We start from the raw sequence: 26,130 nt of genomic DNA on the forward strand, positions 1-26,130 counted from the left end.
TAATAAAATTTATTGTTATAATTGTATACTCTCCGTAATCCATTACATTGCGATATTTTAACGGCCTAAGTAGCCCATCACAAGTTTAGCAGTGTGATCAGATTAAGTAGTTCCCAGTTTCACCTTTCATTCGTAAACATTAATATTTTGAACTTGGCAATTCGACGCTAACAACAAAAAAAAATCGTATTGCTAAAAAATCTTGATTCAATAATATGAAAATAAAACAGATAATACACGAGTGCTTAATTTGGTTCATCGTATAAATAAATACCATGTTTCATAAATAGTGCTATCAACAACAATTCGTGAAAAACATGTCGGAAGAGATAGATCTGGAAGCGAACAACCTCTGTATTCCTGAAGATGCATTTGAAAAGTTTCAAGCGGTGTCGATGTACCAAGAAGAAGAATGCATTATGTTGCCGCAGACCCAGCCAAAGTCAAAACCTCCGGAACCTAACAGAACAATGACAAAGTCTGATGTCAACAAGCTTGTATCAAGTTCAGACAACAATGTGGATAGTCCTGGAAGTTACATGGAGGTGGAGTATTTGGAGGAAGAATCTGTTAATAGTATGACCTTAGAGCCGAATGCTAGCTTGGGAGGTGAAACAAACTCAATCGCCCCAGCTGATAAGTCTCTAGAGAATAGTAAAAGCACCGCACAATTGCTAAACATCTTAGGAAATGATTCAGATATGGTTGTAAGTAACAGTGAAAGTGTAAATGACCGAGAGAGTAGTGTTCTTGAATCACCATTATTAGATAATAATAAAGCACCTCGAAGAAGAGGAAGAAAACCTAAAAATTCATTGACCTCTATGAACGAGTCAATTAGTACTCCAAAAAATATTCAAAACCCAGAAATATCTTCAACTCCCTTTAGTCCTGACCCTGAACACTCAGATAAAGTATCTGCGGTACAAAAGAGACGTGGGCGCCCTCGAAAAGTATCAACTAAATACACTGATACAGAAACTGCGACTATAAGAGATAGAGACCAATCAAGTGAATTAAGTAGTTCAGATAATAGAGCTTATGATTCATCAAATGACCAAAGTGGTGCAAGTAATGGTAAAGCCAGGCGTCAACGTCAACTTAAGGTATATCCCAATAGTCACAGTAGAGGAGGATCTTCAGTTTTAAAACACAAAAATGACACCAAAACTGAAGCTTCTAAAGATGTAGACACAAGTTATACTGATGAAACATCTAAAAGATATAAAAGGACATATGCAAGAAAGTCTGTAGCAGAAAAAGTGGAACAACCAACTACAGATAACCCATCAAAATCAGAATTGGATAATAAACTGTCAAGTGGTGGTGTCTCTGAAAGTGAGGATCTTGATGATGTATGTCTAAGTAAACTAAAAAGTATTCCCGATGTATCTACTGATGACAAACCTAGTCCTGACTTACAAGGTGAACAGCAAAGTAATAAAAAACGAAGAGGAAGACCTAAAAAGGTTGTAACAGAATCACTGTCTCAGGCGATTGAAAAATCTGTATTTGGAACTGAATTGTCTGTTGATAATGAGGAGGCAGAAAATATAAGTTTGAGTAGACTTAAAACTATTACTGATGGTGAAACAAGCTCTGTGCTTGATTTTGATAATACAAGTAAAGACTTGAACAGTGATGTAAAAGTATCTGATATTCCTCAAATACAAAGTGAAATCAATGGAACTACATCTAAACGTAACCCCAAAGTACCTGTAATGGCCGACTTTGAATATAATATTGACAGCGTGTTCGAAAATAACACAAATGAGCTTAGTGGTGACAATTCGTTGCTTGTTGAAGACACTTCTAAAAGGCCAACACGCCAGAAAACGAAAAAACAAAAATATGAAGAAGAATCCGATGAAGATCCATTTGCTAATGTGGAGCTATCTGATGATGATGAACCACGGAGAGGTAGGAAAGGCAATAAATATTATTCCGATGATGAATATATTCCAGGAAAAAGAGGAAATGCTGCTCTTGATTCAACGGACACTGAAGTATCTGATAGTGAGAAACTTGAGATAACTGATGATGTTAAAAAACAGAAACGGAGAAAGCCTCGTAAAAAGTCCGACACTCAGTCACCAAGAAAGCGGAGTAAAAAGGATGAGGCTACTAATGCGGCAAATAGTGAGAAAAAAGAAAATCTTGACAATAGTGATGATGTAGAAATATGCTTGACACCTTCTGTCATAAAAAATAGTGATACTGAATCACAGCCGTCACAAGCTTGGGGGAATACTACTGAATTTGAAAATTTCTTAGCCAAGAAGATAGGTACTAGTTTAAAAATTAAGAAAGTTTCCTCAAGTGTACCATCTGAGACTAATAAAATTGATATACCTGTAATCGATCCAGAGGCTAAAAGGACTATTGAAATGTGTACCCAAACAAATGCAGTAGCTACAACTTCAAAGGCTGTTCAAACTGGTACACCTTATGACATTCCAATGAAAGAGAATGTTAAGTTAACATCAGAACAATCACAAAAAGCTTGCTATTTTCTTAATAGTATTGTCAAAACTACAGCTGAGCTAGGATCACTTATGACACAGAAGTCGGAAGATTTTATAAAAAAGAAAATAAATACCAGCCTCGTCACTGATACGATGAAAATGGATTACTGTGTCAGAAAGTCATTTTTGTTATTCAAACTGGCAAAACATAATTTGATGCAAATGGAGGAAGACCTAGCAAAACAATATGATGAATTTCTTAGAGAAAACAATTTATCCAAATTTAGAGAACAGCCAAAACAAGTACTGCCTACTGTTAAAGAATCTAATAGTGACAGTGATTGTGAAATTGTAGAAGTCAAGTCAGTTCCTCCATCTAAGCCTTCACCAAAATCACCAGCTAAACCTGCCTTTAATCCAAAAACTGTCTTCCTCAACAAGGAGCTATCTATTAAAATTGCTAAAAAACCAAGTGATAATAAAAAACTTGACATAAAGGGAAGACACACTGTATGGATAAATGATACTGTAATGGTAAAAAAAGTTAAACCTACGCAGTCTTTTTTAGCCCAGGACAGCCGAAATAAAAAACCACCTGATAATTGCATCACCACTGAGATGGTAAGTAATTTTTTTAAGAATTACTATCGTCAGAAAGCATTATCTGTTTGTGCTCCATATGTTACCATGGACTGGCTTAAAGTGAGAAAAGAAATTGTATGCAATTATTTTGTTGCCAAGCCACTGCAATTTGATACAGATGCTAACTATACTAGGAATGCTGGATTCAATAACAGCACTACTGAAAGTGGCACCAGTGTATCAGAACCAAGTCGCAATTTAAATAATGTAATGACTTTAGTGATGAACACTGTAAACTCTTCTCCAGAACCACTATTCGTACTCTGCTTCCATGTTTTGAAAAAACTAATTAGCCATAACAGGGTGACCACTTTAAAACAAGTAACTAACAAGATAAGACATGACCTTACAGATGGGAAACATCAACCAGTAACTTTATCTCGGCTGTCTTTGAATGCCCTAAATGACAGTACAGTTAACAACATAGAACATACAACAAGTTCTAAGCATGAACCATCTACTGATGACATTCATATACCATGTAATTCTGTTGTGAGCAATCAAGTACCCTTGCCCTTAAAATTATTGTGTCACAGAAGATTAGTAGAACTTCTGGCAGATTCACCTAACAACAATAAAAAACATGATCAAAAAAAAATTGTACATATAGAAGTAAGTTCACATTCATCAAATGATTTTGATCTCACTAATTTAGAACTAAAAGAATCTTGGTCAGAAAGAACTAAGAACGGAGTAAAGTCGCTTTTTATTCTATGTGTGGAACATATTAATAAATTACTTGCTTCTGAAACAAATAATAATTGTGAAGTAACTCCGAATTCTTTAAAATCTATTGCCTTTAACAATGTAAGACAATTACTGTACAGAGATGATTATGAGACAAATGATAATGCAATTGTGATACCGAAAACATTACAAACTATTGCTTTAGATAATGTGAACCAATTGTTATTCACCAATAACACTGAAACACAATTGAATGAGAGTGAAGTTGCTGTAGAAGGGTTGGGCTTAATAAATTGTGTTAATACATTGTCGGAAGAAGCTTTTTTGAATCTCGAGCAACACACGGATGCTCCGAACAGTCCAGACTATTACGACGATTATGACAATGGAGATAGTTATGAACCTGACCAAACTGAACCGTCCTGGGTATCTCAAGTGCAAATGGAAGAACCCAGGTCGTGTGTAAATGTTCAAAATTCAGAAGAAGTTACGATGGAAACAAGCATTACTCAAATAAAGATAGAACCTCTAGATGATATCATAGACAATACCATGGGCATGGTGCAGGTGAAATCTGAACCTGGCCCAGGACTTGACGAAATGACTATTATACCTGACGTGAAGCCAGAATTCGACGAAGATCTGATCCCTGCTGGTATACAGGGACATGACAGTAATAGCTATGATGAAGGCACGTTTGAACAGTTTATGTCTGGAAATAAAATGATACAAGACCAAGTGTATAGTCAGAGTTCTGAAAGAGTTCGAATGCAACATGAACCAGATTATTATGACGAAAATCCGGATATGCTCGGCTTACTTGTTCCACATGCATACGAGCCTTTACATGTACAAACTGCTAAAGGCAGTTTAATGGAGAGCAGTTCTGATGAAAGTACTGTAAACTCAAGACATGTGCCTAGAAAAGTAGGCGGTAAACGTGGTAGAGGTAGACCAAAAAAAACAGAGCAGAGGACAGCCAAAGATATATCTGTTTTATCAAAAGAGAAAGATAGACACAGTGAGAAAATGACTGGCAATGAAGTTGCTGTACTAACTAAAAGAATGAAAGAAAAGATAAGACAAGAGGAGAAAAAGGATGATTCATCAGATTCTGAAAGTGAAAGTTTAGCAGTACACTTAAGTCGACGAGAGAAGAAGGACAACAGCGACAAAGCAAAGCCAGTACCAAGTAGTAAAAGCAAAAACAATGAAATACAATGTAACAATGTTGATTCAACCGACCAAATAGATGAAGACAGCACTTTCACTGGTTTTACACCTACAGAGAGTAACGAAATGACGAATTACGAGAAATACATGAAATTGGTATACAATAAAGTTTTAACAGAGGAAGAAAGTAAGAGACTAGAAGAGAATAAATCGGCAGAGGGCACAGCGACAGCTGACTCAGCAATAGTTAGTACTAATGAGCCAGTAGAACAATTAGAATGTGAACCGACTTTGCCGTTCTTTGATGATGACGACAATGTTTTATCCAAGAAGACCAAAATAAAGGTGAAACCTGTGGAAGCCCTCGGGAATGTCTCTACAGAATTACCCTCATTCACAGATCGCCATGGCTGGCACTGTTACCCAGTTGATTCGAATGATCCCAAGTTATATCAAAATGCTTCCGTAAACTTGGAACGATTGCCCGAATCATTTGTACAAACATATTTCAAGTATCAGAATATAACAAACGCGGATAAATTTGACAAAGAATTCAACAGGTATGTTGCAAAGATTCCTACTATTTTCTTATAATTTAACTTCAAAATATTCATTTATTTGTTTATACACACACATCCACCATTACAGACACATCTAAATCGATAGAATAGATACTTCAAAATATTTTACTACCATTACAATTTTTATAACTTTACATTAAATAATGAGTGTCTGATAGTAATGATTAGAAATTAACTAAAAGTTGCGCAACCCCTTACATGCCACTGAAATAATTTAAATCAAGTATTATTTAGCCAATCTTTTTTTTGAAAATCAGTCTTTTGTGTACAATTTTTCTTTAATACACAATATGCAATTATTTTCAGGTTAACCAATTTGAATTCATTGAATAGATGTACTAATTTGAAGGAAAGGAAACGTATTAACAAACGAGACACGAAGACCGGTGTATTAGACCATGCAAGTGATGACGACGGTCAAGCCGTGAACGCGGGAGACTCTGACCATTATGACGAACTGTTACCGTCTGATGATGAAGCCCCGAGGGTCGAGGATGAAGTCCCTCAACCGGTACGTGTGTATTCCACTATTTTATGCTTGCGATTGAATGATGAAAAGTAGATTACTTTCAATTGGCTTATCAGCAATGATAGAACTTGTAATACTAGTTCTTGTTATATTACCGTTTGCAAAAAAGCCTATATTGTGGCATAATAATTAACATAGCCCCTAGTAAAATAAGGTTTTATCGTACTGTCGATAAAAGCCGATGCGAAAGCCCTCTTGCGATCCTCACAGATATCTTAAAACTTATATTAATTTAAAAATATCGAGTCGTTATTATTTCTGTTACATACTATTTTGACCAGTTAATTTGCATTACCACTAGTTAATCAGTAATATAATAGTCAAATTATCCTAAACTTACCTTATTTACAGGTTGTAAGACAAACAGAAAATAAACTCGCAAAAGATTTGCTCATGAACGACAACGAAAGCGATGAAGAAGCTGGCGGCAGAACTATCAAAGAAGAACCGGGTGAGGAGAATAAGAGAACCAGATCTTCGAAGAAAATAGCTGTTAAGACCGAGCCTGAAGATCCCTCAGGCCTTATGCTGACGGCTGATAAGATGATGAATAAAGAACTGACCTTGCTACACGCTCCCGTCGTTTTGGATGATAAAGTGCAAGACTCGACTAGCAAAGGCCCTGCCGCTAAGCAGAGCAAGGTAAATATAATCCTGTTGTATACAATAATATACTGGTTTTTCGTAGTATCAGTCGGGCAGTCGTCAGGACTCAATAGATGGATACAGGTTTCGGGTTATAATGTCTAATTTTCAGAATGGTTTCACATTAAGAGTTATTTGTGTTTGATTAAGTTCTAATAATCGATTCCAATTGATCACATCAAAAATGGTAAGTCGATACTTTAGACTATACCTTAAAAAGCTTTCATATTAAGTTAATTAAGCATATATCACACTTGATTTAAGCTTTTACACAGCGCATACTCTCGCGTAGACGCTCAGTCGCGCTTGTCAGCACGGACTTAATCAAGCGTATACGAGCTTGTATGTTTGTACCAATATGTGTGCATAGCGCAATAGAGAGTACACTCTTAACACCTAATAGTGGAACATATAGCTGAGAAAAAAGAAAAGAGCAAGTTGAAGTGAAAAATTTGTAGTAAGTAATTAAAATAACTATCACTATTTCGCACCAAATTATATGAATCATAAAACTATAATTGTTTAGGTAGTTATTATTAAAATTAAACAGATTTCATTTTAACTCTTAACTGTTTATATTTTGTTACAGCGGGCGCGTGGATAAAAACGCTTGAGAGGGAAAAAGCAGTCTTAGTAATTGCAAGCATAATATTATTAATTATAAGCGTAGGATAATTACAACATTTTAGATAGCTGTTAAACCAGCTATGTTCAAATAATTGTACCCGAGAAGCATCGTTTAATACAAGAATATCGTTTATCATTATGTTCTATAATTGAGTATAGAACAATCTTCATATTTTTTTCCTAGTTTTAGTAGAGGGAACAGTACATTACTGCGAAGCGTATTAACGCTTTTTAATATGTAAGAATAGTTTGTAATTGATATTACCTGGAAGAAAATCCGTCTCATGGTTGATCTGCATGATATTAATATTCTTAAGTTTAATTTCTGTAATAAACAATGTTTAGTGAACACGAATAAATGTTTTTTTTTGCATTATTATGCATTTTTATTTACCTTTTATGCAAAAATATTATTGAAAATAGTAATAAATTATGATGTACTATGAGTCTATTAAAATCATTATCGAGTGAACCATAATTGAAGACTCAAATTTTTTTTTTTACGCATATTTCGAATATTTATGTAACCAAATTTGACAGAAATAAGCAGTTTCTTTAATAATAAAATAAATGTATAGTTTTCAAAACTGTCTCTAAATTAAAATCCTATTTTTAGACCAACACCCAGCAATGGGATATTATGAAGAAATTGTAATTAATATTTACAATTTATTGTTATTACTAGAAAAGTGGCTCAAAGGCATCGACATCAAGCTCCAAGATCAAGACGGAAGAAGACTCATCGTCGGAGGAGGAGAAACAATGGGTCTCCACTAAGGAGAAGCTTCTTAAACGAATGGGAAAGAAGGAGAGTACCAGGTATTAGAACTATATTTTTATGCTGACCACTAATATTCCAGAATAAGCTTTCGACTTTTCCCACGACAATTTTTGGTCGTTGCGTCATACCAATGATTTCGAAGTTATATATAAGATTATACCAATTACGATTAAAACGGCTCTAAAAAATTCTATACGTACAGTCAACGACAAAAGGCGGAAACATTCAAAACCCTTTCCGAAGCACATAAACTATACCACCAGGAAAATATTAACACCTTAATTGCTTTTAAATTTTATAATTATCAGAAATACTACGAAATAAAGAGATTTTCAAAATGTTAAATTATTCAATAGCACAAGTTTACATTAAAATTATTTTTCCTACAGTGCGGATGATGCAAAACGCGCGAAGCTGGTAAGCGAGTTCATCGAACGACGCGAGGGTAATCCTAACACGGGGAGCAGGAGAGGCACGCGGCCACGACGCTCCGGCAAGAAGTTCCTTGAGAGAGAGAAACAACTCAGGTAAATATTTAAGTTATCCTTCTATATCATATATAAAAAAAGACATAAAAAACAATTTAACCCATAAATGTCTCACTGCTGGGCAAGGGTCTCTTCCCGGAATGAGGCAGGGGTTTAGGCCTAGAGTCCACCACGCTATAACTTTGCACAACTTCATCGTTGCATCACGATGATTCCATCATCGTTGGAACAAGTGGTAATTATTTCTAATACACGCATAACATGGAAAAGTCATTGGTGTGTAAATATTGAAACAATTTATAATTATTTCTAAAACCGGGACGTCGACTACGTGTTATAATATAATATTTTTTGTTATCCGCAGGGTGTTACACAGGGAGCTATTTGGTGAGATGTCCAATGATCCAACTGTTAGCAAAAGATCGGCGGCGGCGTGGAAAGGTCGTCGTAATATTAGAAAAGTGAGTTATACACAAATAGAACGTGCTATGTTTTCTCGAACCAGTTCAGAGGTTTAACAAAACCGTGTAGATTTCACATAACATGTTCGATTTCCAGGGAACTAAAGTTTAGAATCTATTGGATTTTTCTGTTTACACGCTAAGTCAGGAAATTATACATGCTAAATCGTTAATAATCAAACGGTATTTCTTATAGGTGACTATTATAACTAATTCCTTATTATATTTTTTAGGTATTGGACAAAAAATCCCTAGCTAGAAGTACTGTTATAGCGAACATGGAAGAGTTCGAGAGAAAAAGAAGACTGAACGCAAGACAAACCAAACTGGTAAGTACTACCACTATAGGTATACGCGTTTAGGCAGACTTACTTAAAACTACTACAAGTGTACGTTTGGGGGCGTAGACTTTACCTGTAACATATTTATTATGCAGTCAGTGATAATTTCAGAATAAATAAATATTCTTACTGGAGTATCAAGCTGGGATGGATCCCAGCTTGAAACTTGGGTTCAATTTGAAGAATACGTAAGCCATCTATCATTAAAGTGGCCAATTTTCTACCCTGAAAAGAGGATAGCACTATAAAGCATGTATATTACTATCGCTTTCTAACGGCGAATCATTTTTATTAATTTGTCTTAAAGCCTCTGTTTGTAAGAGATTTATATTGCGTCTGTGTGTATTTTAGAGGGAGCTGCTTGGCTGTGAGGAAGGCGTGAATGTTCTAGTCATAAATGACGAGGTGTGCCTGGAGTACGACTTTGAAGAGCACCGGCCCGTCGTCACCATACACCCGTTCTTCACCAAAGTTATGAAGGCACATCAGGTATGTACCATTTTCCGCTGTTCATTTTATCTATTCGAATTTTAGCCCATTACAAAAAAATGTAATCTAAGGAAGCCAGTGGTTAAGGTTGTCGCCATGTGCCTAGGAAGGTCGTTGGTTCGATTCCTTCACGGATCAAATGTTTGTGCGATCTACAAATAGTTGTTTCGGTTCTGGTTATACTTTGTGTCCATTGTTTGTATGATTGCAAAAGTCACCGCAACACATTTATTTTGCGAACCCGTATCTCTTTCAATGCTATTAGTCATTGCGTGCACGTATACGCTACGACAAAATATCACCCAGCGCATAATCCCGCTTGAAATTCGCTTCTGGGGTTAGTTTCACGGTGCCTAGATTACACAGCATGTTTGTTCCTGAACAAAGTGACACTTATTTAGTTGTATTATTCGTATCAAACATTCACATAATCTCTCAATAGGTGCCTTTACACACACGCTCTTTTGCGCCTGAAAAACAATGGAAAGAGCGCGCGGTGCGCTCCTTTCTCTTTTCTCTTTCTTAAAGAGTGTGTGTGTAAAGGCACCTAATGGGTAACGTCGTGGTCACCTTATCACTATCAACGTTGTACTGCTACCGTACCGTTTGACTGATAATATTTCAATTTATTTCTTGTTGTTTAGTACGAAGGTGTGAAGTTCATGTGGGACGCGTGTTTCGAGAGCCTGGCGGACATCGAGGCGGGACACAGCGGCGGAGGCTGTATCCTCGCACATTGTATGGGGCTCGGCAAGACGCTGCAAGTGCTGGCTTTATTGCACACGGTAAATAACACTGTATTTTAATAGATAAAAAAAAAAACATCCAATATTGGTTTTGTTGTTGCCAGAAGTGCGTTACAGACAGATGAATTTGCATTTCAAATTATATTAGTAGAGTCTGAAAATATTTTTCCCAATCCATTTTCACGCTTGGACTAAATGTCTTACTTTCCAATTCTGAAAAGAAATACGTGGCTGAGTGGGAACAATACCAAGAAACAAGAAAAAAAATGAAATCTTGCGATGTATATTACTTATTTATTATTCGTTTATTTAATTGAAATCTATTACATTCCTTACAATAAAATTAATTATATTGCTTGTATACTCAGGTACTGACACACCCGCGCGTGGGTATGCACCGTGTGCTAGTGTGCTGCCCTCTATCGACAGTGCTCAACTGGGTAGACGAGATTCACAAGTGGATAGGACCTGTCACCAACCAGATAAAGGTAATTACTATTTATATTAGGTCGGGGAAAAGGTCTTTTCGCATTATAGTATGTATGAACTTGTAATAAAATCTTTTCTCTACACAAAAAAGCTCTATATTTGGGTACCTCACGAGCTCACTGAAAAAAACCTAATGAACCGTGTACTCATTTGTGATTCTTGCAGCCAAAGAGATTTTATTACAAGTTCATACATACTATAATGCGAAAAGACCTTTTCCCCGACCTAATATTTACTTACCGGTTTAATAACTTCTGAATAAGTTTATCGGTTTGCTTATTCAATGGATTTTGTACCGTATATTCCTTACATTTGGTGCATGTAACTAGCCCTTATATACAAAAATGTGTTCATATAAATTTGATGGATAATTTAGTTATCTTGTGTTTACTTTTCAAGCAACATAAGATTAAAAGGAAACTTCAGGTATTCATTTATTATTAGCTATACTTCATATTATAGTAGTATAGGTTTTGCGTACGAATTAGTTTGTTTTTGTGAGATATTTTTACCTTCTATTTTCTGTGATAAAAAATGTATTAGACCATTTACCATTAAATTGATTTGATACAATTCTTGTAAAAAATATACAGAATCGACATAATGATTTCCAGGGTCAGTTATAAACTGAGTATTATAAAAACTGCGATGTATTACGTATACATCGCAGTTTTTATGAAATGAGTTAAAATTAACAAACAAAAGCGAATCATTACTTACACAGTAAGACCTATAAACAAATTCAATTTGCAGGTATTCGAACTATCAAAACTGAAGAAAACATACGAACGCGCATACCAACTGGAAGACTGGTACAACGGCGGCGGTATATTCATCATCGGCTACGAGCTGTTCCGCAGTCTTTCCACATTAGACGCGGAACTCGACGACATACGACCCACCATCGTGAACAAAATACGTACAGCATTGTTAGACCCTGGACCAGATATAGTCGTATGTGACGAAGGACATTTACTAAAGAACGATTGTTCCGTACTTGCCGTGGCTATGAGTCGGGTAGTGACTAAAAGAAGAATAGTACTAACGGGCACGCCGATGCAGAATAACTTGAGAGAGTATTACTGTATGGTCAATTTTGTAAAGCCTAATTTGTTGGGGACTTATGCGGAGTATTCTAATAGGTGAGTGTTTTAACTGTGGTAGTTTATAGTACTTGTTATTTAATAAGTAATAGTATAGAATAATTTGATTATTATAGTCTTGAGAACGGGGATGAATCTTTAACCATATAGTTCTTCAATTTATTTATATTATTATATTACTTAAGTAAATAATCGATTATGTATTCTGACAAGTAAGGTATCTCGAAACTTAATTTCACGAGGAAAATAATAAAAATACGAGGATATTATTCCTAGACAAACCAAAAAGCATGCTTTGTGGCTTACTTATTTTCATATTTACGATTTAAAACATGATTTAGCCTCGATTCATCTCTTCATATAACCTTAAATCAAAAATAACCTGTAACGTCTTTACAACAGATTCGAAAATCCAATAATGAACGGCCAGCACCGAGACTCACGCGAGGAAGACATAAAGCTAATGAAAGCTCGAACACATATTCTACACAAAGTGCTAGAAGGGTGTCTACAAAGACAGGAAGCCTCTGTCCTATACCCTTACCTGCCAAAGAAACACGAATATACGGTCTTCATAACCCTTACGAAGTGCCAGTGGGATTTGTACAAACATTACTTGAATAACTACAGCCGGCATATGAGCAAGACTAGTATTTTGAAAGACTTCCACATACTACAGAAGATCTGGTCGCATCCGCAAGTGTTGCATAACTTTCAGACTAAGGCGCAGGAAAATAGGACTAAGCAAAAGGGTGAGTTATGTGTTCTTTTTGTAGGTTAGATTTAGATAAATAAATAAATAAATAAATATTAATGGACAACTCACACACGGTCATTTGATTCCAAACTAAGCAGAGCTTGTACTATGGTAACCAAATAACTGATAAACATACTTATATACTTCTAAATACATACTTATATAGATACATTAACATCCAGGCTCGGAACAAATACTCGTGCTCATCACACAAAGATTTGTCCCGGGTGGGATTCGAACCCACCACACGCGGCGCCACGGTTGTGACCGCTTAAACCACTGCGCCAAACGTGCAGTTGTAATATTGTATTTGTAAATTTTTCGAAGATAAAATTAGATTAACTTGAAGTTTCTTGACATTACGGCTTCGATGCACGCGGTAGTCGTTATAGATATTATAAAATATAATACAAAAGCTTTCTTAATTAGCAATTTTCCAATAATTCGAACTTCACACCTATCAAAACTAGTGCGTGCACACATGTGCCCGTACGTATTATATATACGTACATAAATCTATAAAACCAGTATGTTTATAACCAAAAACATTGTAAAATCTGCTTTACTAAATAATATTCTAGAATTAATTCCACGAATCATTCATTATGTAATAAGGGTATTATATTTTAGAACGAGAAAGAATAGAAGATGACCTAGCAACAGAAGACCAGGAGGATATAAAGGACGTGACGACCGAGCTGTGGTGGCTGCAGTACCTGGAGGACGGCAACATGCTGGACTCGCTGGAGACCTCCAACAAGTTCGTCGTCGTGTTCCGCATACTGGACGAGTGTGTCGCGCTCGGTGATAAAGTGTGAGTCAGTTCTATGCAGTTTTATTGACAATATATCCATACTAATATTATAAATGCGAAAGTAACTCTGTCTGTAACTCAGTCACGCCTAAACTACTGAACCAATTTGCATGAAATTTGGTATGGAGATATTTTAATACCCGAGAAAGGACATAGGCTACTTTTTACCCCGAGAAAATGACATATTTCCATGGGAAAATTCTGGTGGCGGACGAAGTCGCGGGTAAAAGCTAGTTAGTATATATATTCTTAAAGTAATTTTGTCATTCATTTTTTGATTTCTCACGTGTCAAGCTATAACAAAATTCATATTCATAGATGTGCGTACACGAGCATGTATGCATGCATCTTGCTAGGCCAGGCCATGACACGTGGTGTCAAAACGCTCCGTCAAAGTTGTCTAATTTAAGTCAAACGTTATTATTTTAACCTATTGACTACCGCCATATCAAACACAATAGGAATCATATTAAATCTTTGGTAAATCTGTTTCTTGCAATATTTATTAATTATACGAATTTAAACCCATACAAACTATTTTATTTTCGTTGCTTTTATATTTATATAAACTTTAAGGCAAAAAAAAAGGTATTTATTGTGTATAATATCTTCAGGTTGATATTCTCAACATCTCTATTCTGCCTGGACGCTATGGAGTATTTCCTAAAGAAGATCAATAAGTGGAGCCTTGGGCAGGAGTACTACCGGCTGGACGGTTCCGTGCCCGCTGAAGTGCGCCAGAAGTGGTGCCGGGAGTTCAACGCTGAGAACAATGTTAATACCAAGTAAGTTGACAGATTTACTCTGCGATTTTGTTAATGTTTTATCTAGGTTTCGGTCTTAGGCAGAATTTTTTTTAGGTAAAATATCATTATAGTTCAGCCGCTGAGTTATTACCGATTTGACACATGACAAATTGACAATACCAGTGAAGTGACTGAACCAGTAACCCTAATATCATTTTGGAACAGTTTGTTTTTAAATATTCTTGTATAGTGTGTAATTAAACAAAATCAAAACCAATAATAGTTAAAGACACAGGTTCTTCATTAGGTGGAGTATCCTTGATGAAATAAAATAAATATCCATATTCCTTATTCCTTTATTCCATCAATATTCCTTGAAATAAATATCATACCTATTCCAATGAATTCGGATCGAATACTATTAAGCACATCACTATGAAAATTAGACGCACGAATCCGCAACATGTAACTTTATAGAAGCGCGCCAGAGAACAAAAAATAAATGTTTTCATATTATTTACAAACTATTTTGAGTTTTGAAACAGTGTTTATTGGAAAATTACTTAATTCTGATATTTTGACATAAAATTTTATATTAAAGAGGTATTCTAAATCATTCGGCAAATGTGTCGCTCGTGCAAGGTTATATCGATTAATTTAAAGAATAATCTGTCATATCGGTAATAACTCAGCGGCCGTACTATAGTAGAAGACCTGAGTTCGATTTCGTGTAGCAAGCCGCTCTACTGAAATTAAGTCATTAGCTCACCCAGAGGGACTTTTATGGACGGGCACGTCTGAAGTGCCTAACGTTTCCGTTATGTAGTAAGGGAACCTGTTGTACCTAGGCCGGTTTTTTAGAAATATATTTTTTATTGTGATTTGACGTGCAGCACACAAATCATATTTGCATAGTTTGAAATGTCAATTATTTGGGTACTCACCAAAAAAATATCAGAAATGTATATTTAATATTTACATAATATTTTTAGATTTAAAAAAAAATGGGAAATGTGGCCAAGGTACAACATACCCTATGTACCTAGGCCAGTAGTACGTTGTACCTAGGCCACATTGAAATTTGGGGGTAATTTAAGCAAATTATCAAGTTTTATTAACTAAAATAATTTTATTTGATTTATTACAGTACACAGTATTATTACAGTATACAGTATTTAACAAAACATTTAAAAAATTCTCAAATGATCAAAATTTAAAAATGATAAAAATTAAAATAATATTCATAGCTTTTTTTATGCTTTTCAAACAAAATATTTAAACAAAAACAACTAACTTTGGCCACCGTTTCGTTACATCACATCACTGCGCCTGCAAAATTCCATATGTGTATTTTGATGTTAAAAAAAATGAATATTGTGTCCCAAATAAAAAAAAAGTTTTCCAAAATCTCACAAAAGACACATGTGGAACTTGGCAGGCGCAGCGACGATATCACATAATATAATGTAACAAATCAATATACCTATATAGCATAGCAAAGGAAAACAAAATATTGAAACAACTAGCTGACCCGCGCAACTTCCCTTGCGTCACATAAGAAAGAATGGGTCATAATTTTCCCCGTTTTTGTAACATTTTTTACTGGTACTCTGCTCCTATTGGTCATAGCGTGATGATAAATATATAGCCTATAGCCTTCCTCGATAAATGGGCTATCTAAAACTGAAAGAATTTTTCAAATCGGACCAGTAGTTCCTGAGATTAGCGCGTTCAAACAAACAAACAATCAAACAAACTCTTCAGCTTTATAATATTAGTATACTTAGATTATTTCTCTCTTAAATTTTAATCAGTCATTTGGACTAGCTATTATAAAAACACTATCAATAATGTAGATATATTATTCAGCCTTAAGCATTTAGTAGAAATCCCAGTACTTCTGTATCTCTGGAACATAATAAATTTCTCTGTTCTTGTTAACTTTTTGCGGGGTTTTAATCTCCTCTTTTTTACGCCATTTCCAGTTTTTAAGTGATTTTTGCATCGATTTCTGAAATAAAAAAGATATTTAATTAGGAATATTATTACGTAAATGTGAAATAATTTAATAAAACATTCTCCTGGCCGAAGTATAACATCCAGGTTGTACCTTGGCCAGTGGCCAAGGTACAGCTGATCGACAGTGACCGAGGTACAACACTACTCCAACTTCACTAAAACGGTGGATTTTATATAGTTTAGAGATTAAGTATCTCGTAAGTTTTTTATTGTGTTGAGACTTGTAAAATCAAAGAACCGATAGCATATAACAGTTAAGTGACTATTAGAAAACTTTTAAAACTATTAGACTTCAAAATATATTAGAAATACTTACTTTTTCACACAAAAATGTTTCAGCGTCGATAACACCAAACACCGGCTTAATGGGGGTATGCGACTAACTGCACATTGAATAGTCTGTAGTGACGTATCGAATACCGTAAACAGTAGAATTTAGTATCGCGCGAATATTTGAAAACAAGCCCAGTGGCCTAGGTACACATAGTGCCAAGTTACAACAGGTTCCCCTACATACCCATGTTGGAATCTCATGACGTGCTAACAGGACTTTAATATTATTATATCTTACTGACATAACATCAGCTACGTTAGTAGGTCATAGTATTTCTTTAAATACTTGTTTAGAATTTGAGGGGTCGTTTGTAATGAGCATACAAGTAAACCTTTAACCCTGGTTTCTGAGGCACATTTGGGGGTGGTTTGTCTTTACAAAAAAAATTATATGAGTTTAAACCCTTTGGAACAGATAATCCCGCTAAATGTACCTCAGAAACCGCAGGTAAGGTAAATTTGTTGTTAGATTGTTCCTGGTGTCGACCCGCGCGGGCTGCTTGGGCCTGAACATGACGGCGGCCAACCGCGTCATCATCATGGACACCTCGTGGAACCCCGCACACGACATACAGAGCATCTTCCGCGTCTATCGCTTCGGACAGAAGAAGGACTGCTTCATATACCGCCTTGTTGCTATGGTAACCATACTTTTGATATACAGGCCCTTTGACTTGACGCTGATATTATGATTGCACATTGCACAGTTGCACACGGAGCACCAGAAGGCATTTGCGGCTCCAATTCTATAAATTTTTCGACTTAAAATAATGTTTATATATGTAATTTACTTAAAAACTAAGCCTTTCAGTTACTTTATTATTGGCAGTTTATCATAACTAACCTTTTTGACCTAGGTTACATCAACTTAATTGTTCTTTATAAATCTTGTAGAAAAAAGCCCTTACATAACTAGTTCCGAAGATGTTTTAAAAAAATATACCCTTATAATTCTTTGGCTACTAAGTAAACGTTATTTTTCCTCAAGGGTACAATGGAACAGAAGATATACGAGCGCTCAGTGACCAAGCAGGCGGTGGCGTGCCGCGTGGTCGACGAGCAACAAATCGACAGACACTACAATATGGACGAACTCACCGAGTTATACAAGTCAGTACATATCACGTCACAATCGTTTAATTGTTACCTTCTCGTTCCACTAGCTAGTTTCAATAGTACCCAATGTTTATCTATACTAATATTATAAAGCTGAAGAGTTTGTTTGTTTGTTTGTTTGTTTGTTTGTTTGTTTGAACGCGCTAATCTCGGGAACTACTGGTCCGATTTGAAAAATTCTTTCAGTGTTAGATAGCCCATTTATCAAGGAAGGCTATAGGCTATGTATCATCACGCTACGACCAATAGGAGCAGAGCAGCAGTAAAAAATGATACAAAAACAGGGAAAATTTTGATTCATTCTCTCTTATGTGACGCAAGCGAAGTTGCGCGGGTCAGCTAGTTCATTATAAAATCAGTGTCAAAAAATTGTTATAGGGCTGTATTATATTATATTATGCCTCGCAAATTCGTCTGAAAATATCACGTCACCCAGAATAGCGCAAAAGCGTTCGCGTTTAACCAACTTTTAGGGCAAAGTATGAATTGAGACAGTGTCGGTCGGTGCGCAGGTACGACGAGGCGGGGTCGTCGGTGGCGGGCGGCGTGGCCGTGGGCGTGCGCGACGTGGCGCTGCTGCGCGTGGCGCGCGACGTGGCGCTGCACGCCGTGCACGAGCACGACTCGCTGCTGCGCTCGTCCGAGCAGGGCCTGCCCGAGCACGAGCGCGCCGCCGCCTGGCGCCAGTTCCAGCAGGAGCAGGCGCACGAGCGTACGTGCCCCGCCCGCCTCTATATACGTATACGCCGAGTTTATTGAATATGCTAAATGTTTCCATTTCGTTTCTTGCAGAACTCGAAAACAAACTGTTCGCTAACATACCCAAAATTTCATTAAAACGGTTGGGAGAGAAGGCTTCGGCGTCGAGTCCCGAGACGAGCCGCCTCCCGAACGTCAAAGTCGAAAACGCCGACGACGACTTCGCTCCGCCGCCTGCGCCTAGACCGAAGAGAGGGAGAAAAGTTAAAAAGATTACGATCGAAGTACCCGCGGCGACGCCCGGTCCCAGCGCGCAGAACGACGACGACGCGACGGACCCGGATCCGGCTAAAGAGATATACGTCGAGGTTCCCGGACCTAGTGGCGATACGAGCTCGAATACGAGCAAACAATACGACGAACAGATATTAGTGCAAAAAATTAGCCACTTATTAGTCAAACACAAGTTCCAAGCTAAAGACGGTAATCATGAGATCGCTAGTCTTGTCAGAAAAGTGAGGAGAATAGTTCATCAAGGTGGCATGCTGAAGCACGACGCGGCGGACGAGCTGACGGCGAGCATCGCCAGGGTGCTGCTGCCGCTGCAGATGTCGGTCCCCGCGGCCACGGGCATCATGTGCGAGTCCATCAACAACTCGGCGGCTCCCTGCGTCGCGGAGCACGACGCTAGCGACACTAGAAACGATGCTAAACCGAAGAGGAAAGCGGCCATCGCCGCTGAGAAACACATCGATTCCATAGCTCAAGACGTAATCATCAATTTAGACGACGATCCTGATCCCAAAGACGCTGATTTTGTCCCCGACGTGACGAGAGAAAGGCCTGAAAAATCACAGAGTAATAAAAGAAAATCCAATACAGTGGATGCGACGCCACTGCATAAGGAAATTAAATCAAATAAAAAGGAATCCGTTACAAATCTAACGAAAACGAATGTCATAAATTCTAATACTGAGGACAATACCTGCATCCTTGAAGATGTGGTAGAGACTGCCGTCCCGTCGGGGTCGAGATCATCGGAAACAGCTAAACTCAAACAAAAACCTGGCCCGAAAACGTTTAAAGAGAAATTGCAAAAGAAATATCGGGAATTGACTAGCAAACGGCAAACCGTTGAGGAATCGAATAGTATATTGTTGAGTGATGAGGATGAGCCGACACCGTCTGTTGCGGAGAGACCGAGTAGCGTAGTTCCCGCGAAGCAGCCGAAGGACGATGAAGTGATACCATTGCCTCTGTCGTTACTGTCTAATGAGAACTTTATAAAGATAGTAGCTCACACGTACTCGGACGGTAACCCGATGCTGGACGCCGACGCGGCCACGTTGGCTGCGCAGTACAGCACGTTCAAGTCGCTGAAGGAAGCGCAGGAGACTGGCAAGGATATCGTCAGTGGACCTATCTACGACATCGCTGTAAAGGTTAGCTTTTTAATATTAGTAAAGTATAAATTTTTCCTGAGAATCAGAATCCATCGTTGTTAACTCTCATTACAAGTGCATTGGATTTTGTGAAACTAAAACGAAATCAACAATATATTGCTACGCAAATTTTGAATTAAACATAAAACCCCGACGTTAACTCAACCAAACGTGCACAATAATAATTCCGTGTTATTCGTTCAAAAAGATTTATTTTACATATTATTTCTCCAGGTTATCGGCAAACACGTCTTCAAACAAATGAACAACGTGGGCGCTATCGCTTCGACTGTCAACGTCGCGTTGCAACTGAAGGCAAAGATGCGCCTGATCGAGAACCAGTCCAAACAAAAGCCTAACACAGAAACAAAGGCTAACAAACTAGCAAAGAACTGTGCAATGGTAGACTTGATCGAGATAGATGATAATGAACAGACTCCTCAAACAAGTCGAACGAAACGCGGTGTTGTACCCGTCGGAATGTAAGTATTTAACTATTAGTTACTGCATATTTGGTTAAAATATAAATCTAAATAATTATTTTAGGCGCAGTGGTTAACATGGTCACCTCGCCACAATACACGTAGCGCCGCGTGTGGCGGGTTCGAATCTCACCCGGAACAAATATTTGTGTGATGAGCACGAATATTCGTGTTGAGTCTGGTTATAAATTTATCTATAAGTGTGTATTTAAAGGTTTATAAGTATGTTTATTAGTTGTCCGGTTACCAGTAGTACAAGCTCGGTTTAGTTCGTTATCTCCGAAATACTGTGTGTGAGTTGTCCAATAATATTTATTATTTATTTTTAGTGTATCTGCATCGATAAATAACGGCACATCGCCATTTTCGTCGAGCGAGTGTATTCTGCCGGACGACGACGTGCACATCGTGCCGCACGACATGGCCGCCGCCCCGCCCAGCCTCGCGCCGCGCCCTGACCCCACACCTAGCAAAAACAATATTACTGCAAACACATCATCTAAAACTCAACCGACATTACCCAAACTCAAGAGAAAACCTCAAACCACCGCTGACACTAAACCTGCCCCGTCCTCAACTCCAACACAACAGACTCAAAACGTTAAAGGTTCCAAAAGGAAATCGTCGGCACTTACGACTGCAACGAGCGGCGCTAGTCCTCAGCCTCCGAAGGCGCCTACGACCGCGCACGACCCCGCCACCATATGCTTAGACAGCGACGATGAGGAAAATATCGTATCGGGGACTGCTACCGTCATACCCGTCACCATCGTGTCTGCATCCAACTTCATTACTGAGGACTCTTCATCCACCACCAAACCGTCGTCACCGTCAACTACGACGTCGGTCACTTCATCGGTAGGAACCCCAGAAAAGCCAATAGTACTTCGCCACGTTGGAGTAGGGCCCGCACCTAAATTCGTGTTATTACCGTCTGGAAACACTGAAGCTAAGATACCACTTAAATTTACACCCAAAGGTACATCAGGATTTGTCAAAAGCGCTCCCGAAGAATCGGCCCCTACGACGTCTGTTAAAGCTAAACCGACCTATTTGTCTCTTAAAATAATAGCGCCAACACAAAGTACGCAAGAAAAGACTACTACTCCGACGCCAACTCTTCCAGATGGCATCACAATAAAACAAACGCGCTGCAAGCCGGTCGAAGTTAAGATTAACGATGTCGTCAAATCGAAAACATCACGCCAAGTCACTCCACGTACCAGCATATCGAGTAGCAGCAGTGACTCTAGGCCTTCGAGTCCAGTAGATAGCAATCCTTTGTCAATTCTTAAGAATGTAGTTCATATCCAAGCTGCCGATGACGCGAAAAGTGGTTCGAAGCAGGATACACCAAGTAAAAGTAATAGCACTAATGTCAACAAGAACGCTGGTAAGAGCACAGCTAAAGTTGTTCCGTCGAAGCCTGCTGTCTTGCAAAAGAAGGATGCTCTACTGAAACAGCTGATAGATGCAAAATCTAAAGATTTTTGGTCAGAGTCTTCGGCCAAATCCATGCAAGATCTGATTAACAAAAAGTCTCTTTCACTGAAGGCTAGTAAAGCGAGTGGCAGTAAGCCGGGACCCTTTAGGGGCGAGTTGAAGACAATTATAGTAGATAAGAAGCCTTCGACGTCAACTAGCAAAAGTATCACCACTGTAGATCTCACGTACGTATTATAAAAGTTTATTTTAGTTATTATACTAAAAGGGCCAATTCTTGTAATTTTTGTTTGAAATTACTGTTAACTGTAATGTGATTTGGTGTTTTTTCAATTTGGATTTTTATTTATTTGAATATTTTCAATTACGGGGATTGACCCTCAATTTACTATGCAACACACCGACTTCAATCATTGGAACGATATTCCATATCGCGCGGTACGCTTGCTAAGGGGCTAATTGTTACAACGTAAGATATCAAGTAATATATATTTACATTTATCTCTTATTGTTTTACTTTGTTGGTACATTTAGCTTTACTTATTTTAAGTTTGAAAACAGTGATAAAATTAATATGTATGTCAACAGCGACTTGCCGACAGTGATGGCCGGCAGCGGGACCACTATGTTGAACACTAGAATCGAGGCTAAGAAGAGAACTTCGCTAGTCAAAGAAACACCACCACCTAAGAAAAAGAAAACAGCACGTAAGTGTTTAACGGATAAACATGCCTATTAACGATTTTAAACTGTCGCGACTTGTACACATAATATTATTGTAACGGGTCTTAATCGCGATTTAAAATTCAAGGTTAGAATACCTTATATGTTCACCCGACGTTTCGATCGAATTACATCGACCGTGGTCAGGAGCTGACTGGTGGCAATCCTCGATATCTGAGGCATATTTATCGGTAGTTTATCTATTCAAGCCGTCATTTTTATATGAGCTTAAGCACTATTGAATAGATATACTACAGCAAAATGTACCTCAGATACAGGGAGCTACTTATGAATGCAAAAGTTTGAAAAGCATGGATGGATGTTTGTTAGTCTTTCACAAAAATCTCCTGGACGGATTTTAATAAAATTTGGTACGAAGCTTATTACCTAGATTATTACATAGAATAATTTTTACCCTGGCAAATCTTTGACGACCGAAGTGGCGGTCAGAAAATAATAGTAATCTTTATATATATAATTCTTCTGTAAGTGTGTAATGTCACTGAACTTCTTTTAAACGACTGGACCGATTTTGATGAAATTTTTTGTCTGTGTTCGAGGGGATCTGAGAATGGTTTAGATTCACAATTTTGTCCGCTGGACAATGTTTTTTTAATTAATTTATTAGACAGGACAACGTCTGTCGGGTCCGCTAGTATAATATAAATACTGATCGAATAGATAATACTTATTCACTTTCAATTTACGTCATAACAACATGCGTGTCCTTAATTATTTACTCCAATCTATGGGATGTTATTTAATTAACTATTGCAATTTTGTTTGATATTCTGCTTCGAATAGTACATTATATGAAGCTGGACATTTTGAATGCATTTATATATACAATTTATATACATAGATGAAAACTAACGACCATTTTCTTATTTACAGCAATGACGCTAAAGGACTTCGACCTTGATGATATAGATGATATAATCGAACTGGACTGAGTATTAAACCACATGTTTGAAGAAAGAAGAACGTTCTACTTCCTATACCAACATCTTCCATCTAGTCACAAAATTTACTAACATTTATATTTCGCAACTATAAGAAATTACATTGTTTCAATGTAAATGTTCAACCAAGTGTTAAAGTTGTTCGCCAGAAAGGCCTTCGGTTTGGTTTAACGTCTACTAACTTATTTGACAAAAATTAGGACTTTTACGTACCTTCCGCCAGGCCCAGCTCTAATACCACTAAGAAGTCAACCATCTATGGAATGGCAGCGCCAAGCGTGGCTATAGATCGTTTACCAACCGGTGAACGCGACTGCTGAGCACTTCACATTAGTGATGAGTACGTATCTATTTACCCGTAATTCCACTGTAATTGTCTTATAATACTTGCGTATATGTGCGACGTATATGCAGGTACGCTCGGTTTTTTCCGCCATTAGCCGGGTTCTGAATGAGCGAGCCGCCTCGCGAGGCATATCTATGTCTCTTTTCTTTCAGAGCGAAATGAGCGGGACCGAGATATTGCCTCGCGACGGTGCTCGCTCAGTCAGGATCCGGCTATTGAGGAATGAAATTAAGCGTACTGGCGCAAACAAGCGCCGAACGCAAATGCATAGAAGAGCTATTTATACGTCAGAAATATGTTAACACTGTCTCATTTTCAATCGTACTTTTTAGTATAAAAATACCAATTTAATTTTTACTATTGGTCAACGAACAGTACATAGTGATTGTAAAATTACTATGAAGTTAATATACAACAGTAATTTCAGTATTTTTCATTGATAAATATGCTTTTGAAAATGTAACAGTGTAGACATATTCTTAACACGGCCCGCACATAGATATGTTGCCAATTTTGTTGGCATATTTTTATGTATAATATATGATCAAACATTGTTCTACGATTGATAAATACTCTGTAAAGATAAGATTCAAACGTTATAAAAATATCGCATTCGAAAGAAAGGCAAACTATTATTGTATTTCTCTTAAGATATGCTTTAACCGTCTTAGTAATAAACGTTTTATAAGCTCTGATTAGTAGTGTTTTGTCTTTGTCACTCATACACAGTTTCAAAATTGATTGAACGTGACAAAACATATAACTAATCAGAGCTGACGCGACTATTAGTAAGACAGTTTTTAGGTGAATCTTCTTAAAACGTGAATAAAATGGTTACTAAGGGCTATTTGAACTGCCATGGTATACTTACTGCTTCTAGTATATGAATGAACAGCAGAGAAAGTGCTAAGCTTGTCTTTTTCACAAATTTTCAAACTACCCGCCACGAGGGATAACCTTACTCTTCCATTTTTTCGGTTTCAATAACCTTATCTCTTGTGGTAAAATTACGCTTGGTTTTAGTCCTTTCGTACACATATGTCAGATTTTATAGTTCTATCTATAATTTGTTATATTATGAGTAACGAGACAACACGAATGAATATGCAAACAAATAACCAAGTGAAATTTAGCCATTAAATTGTGTGTGGTGTTTGAAAATTTGACTTGAAACTTGAATTGAATTGTGTAATTTATATTAGGGACGGTTAGTTCCAACGTCTTTTAAAGTATTTCATTATATTAGTTATATAAGTTTTTAATTATTTTCCGTTTTTTACTTTATGAAAGTAAAGTACAGTTGACTATGTTATGATTGTGATAATGAGTGTATTTTTTTTGTTTTAAAATGTGGAAATTCGTGTCCTATTTAGATTTTTTTAGTGTTTCCAATTAATGGCAGAGTATATAGTTATGTATCATATCTTAAAAGCATTGGAATTAAGATAATGGTGGTTTTTTTTATTTAGCCCCGCCCCCCGGCCAATAAGATTTCAACCTGCATATAATAATAGATCTGATTGGTCACGCGCAGTTTTACATCACAATTATCTTAATGCCAATGTAAATTAGTATAAGTAATGCTGTAGGCGTATAAATGTTCAGTTGAAATAATTTCGAAAGTCTCGCTTTGATTTGTTCATTATGGTGGTAAAGTTATTGTGTGACATGATCTTTTAACCGACTGCTTAGTCACACAACAAGCAATATGTCGAGTGCTTCATATTTTATGTCTTTTTCATTTTGGATATGAAGAGTAAAATAGTTATAATAATATTTAAATGAATGAATATGGAGACTATTACTGTAACTTCAGTATGCGAGATAATACTATAGATTTATTTTAGTGGTAATCACATTATTTGTTATCCAAAATATGCAAGGTAAATATTATTTTGTAAAACTAGCATAAGTTTACGAATAAATAGAAACGTTCATAGTGTTTATGTTCGACGTGTCTTATGTCTTGTTTCATGAGAAATAAACGCCAAATAACTATAG

General features: G+C 37.1%; 1 protein-coding gene across 2 annotated transcripts; it reads left to right on the forward strand.

Moving 5' to 3' along the window:
* The first annotated feature begins 172 nt into the window (after positions 1–172).
* Positions 173–26,129, forward strand: LOC142980064 (uncharacterized). 2 transcript variants are annotated; one of them, XM_076125345.1, is made up of 23 exons: positions 173–5,527; positions 5,855–6,059; positions 6,429–6,719; positions 8,035–8,168; positions 8,520–8,657; positions 8,983–9,079; positions 9,313–9,408; positions 9,772–9,909; positions 10,554–10,694; positions 11,024–11,143; positions 11,544–11,570; positions 11,898–12,286; positions 12,650–12,999; positions 13,635–13,818; positions 14,433–14,603; positions 17,386–17,557; positions 17,905–18,026; positions 18,545–18,744; positions 18,825–20,173; positions 20,408–20,655; positions 20,985–22,325; positions 22,687–22,805; positions 23,716–26,129. In XM_076125345.1, exons 1-23 carry the CDS (start codon positions 318–320, stop codon positions 23,772–23,774), a joined length of 11,301 nt encoding a protein of 3,766 aa, XP_075981460.1. In that variant the 5' UTR covers positions 173–317; the 3' UTR covers positions 23,775–26,129. The 2 variants fall into 2 exon arrangements, with proteins under 2 accessions (XP_075981460.1, XP_075981461.1); XM_076125346.1 differs by lacking the exon at positions 11,544–11,570.
* The last annotated feature ends 1 nt before the right edge of the window (position 26,130 follows it).

Source organism: Anticarsia gemmatalis, chromosome 17 (assembly GCF_050436995.1).
Source record: "Anticarsia gemmatalis isolate Benzon Research Colony breed Stoneville strain chromosome 17, ilAntGemm2 primary, whole genome shotgun sequence".
NCBI classification, from domain to species: Eukaryota; Metazoa; Arthropoda; class Insecta; order Lepidoptera; family Erebidae; genus Anticarsia; species Anticarsia gemmatalis.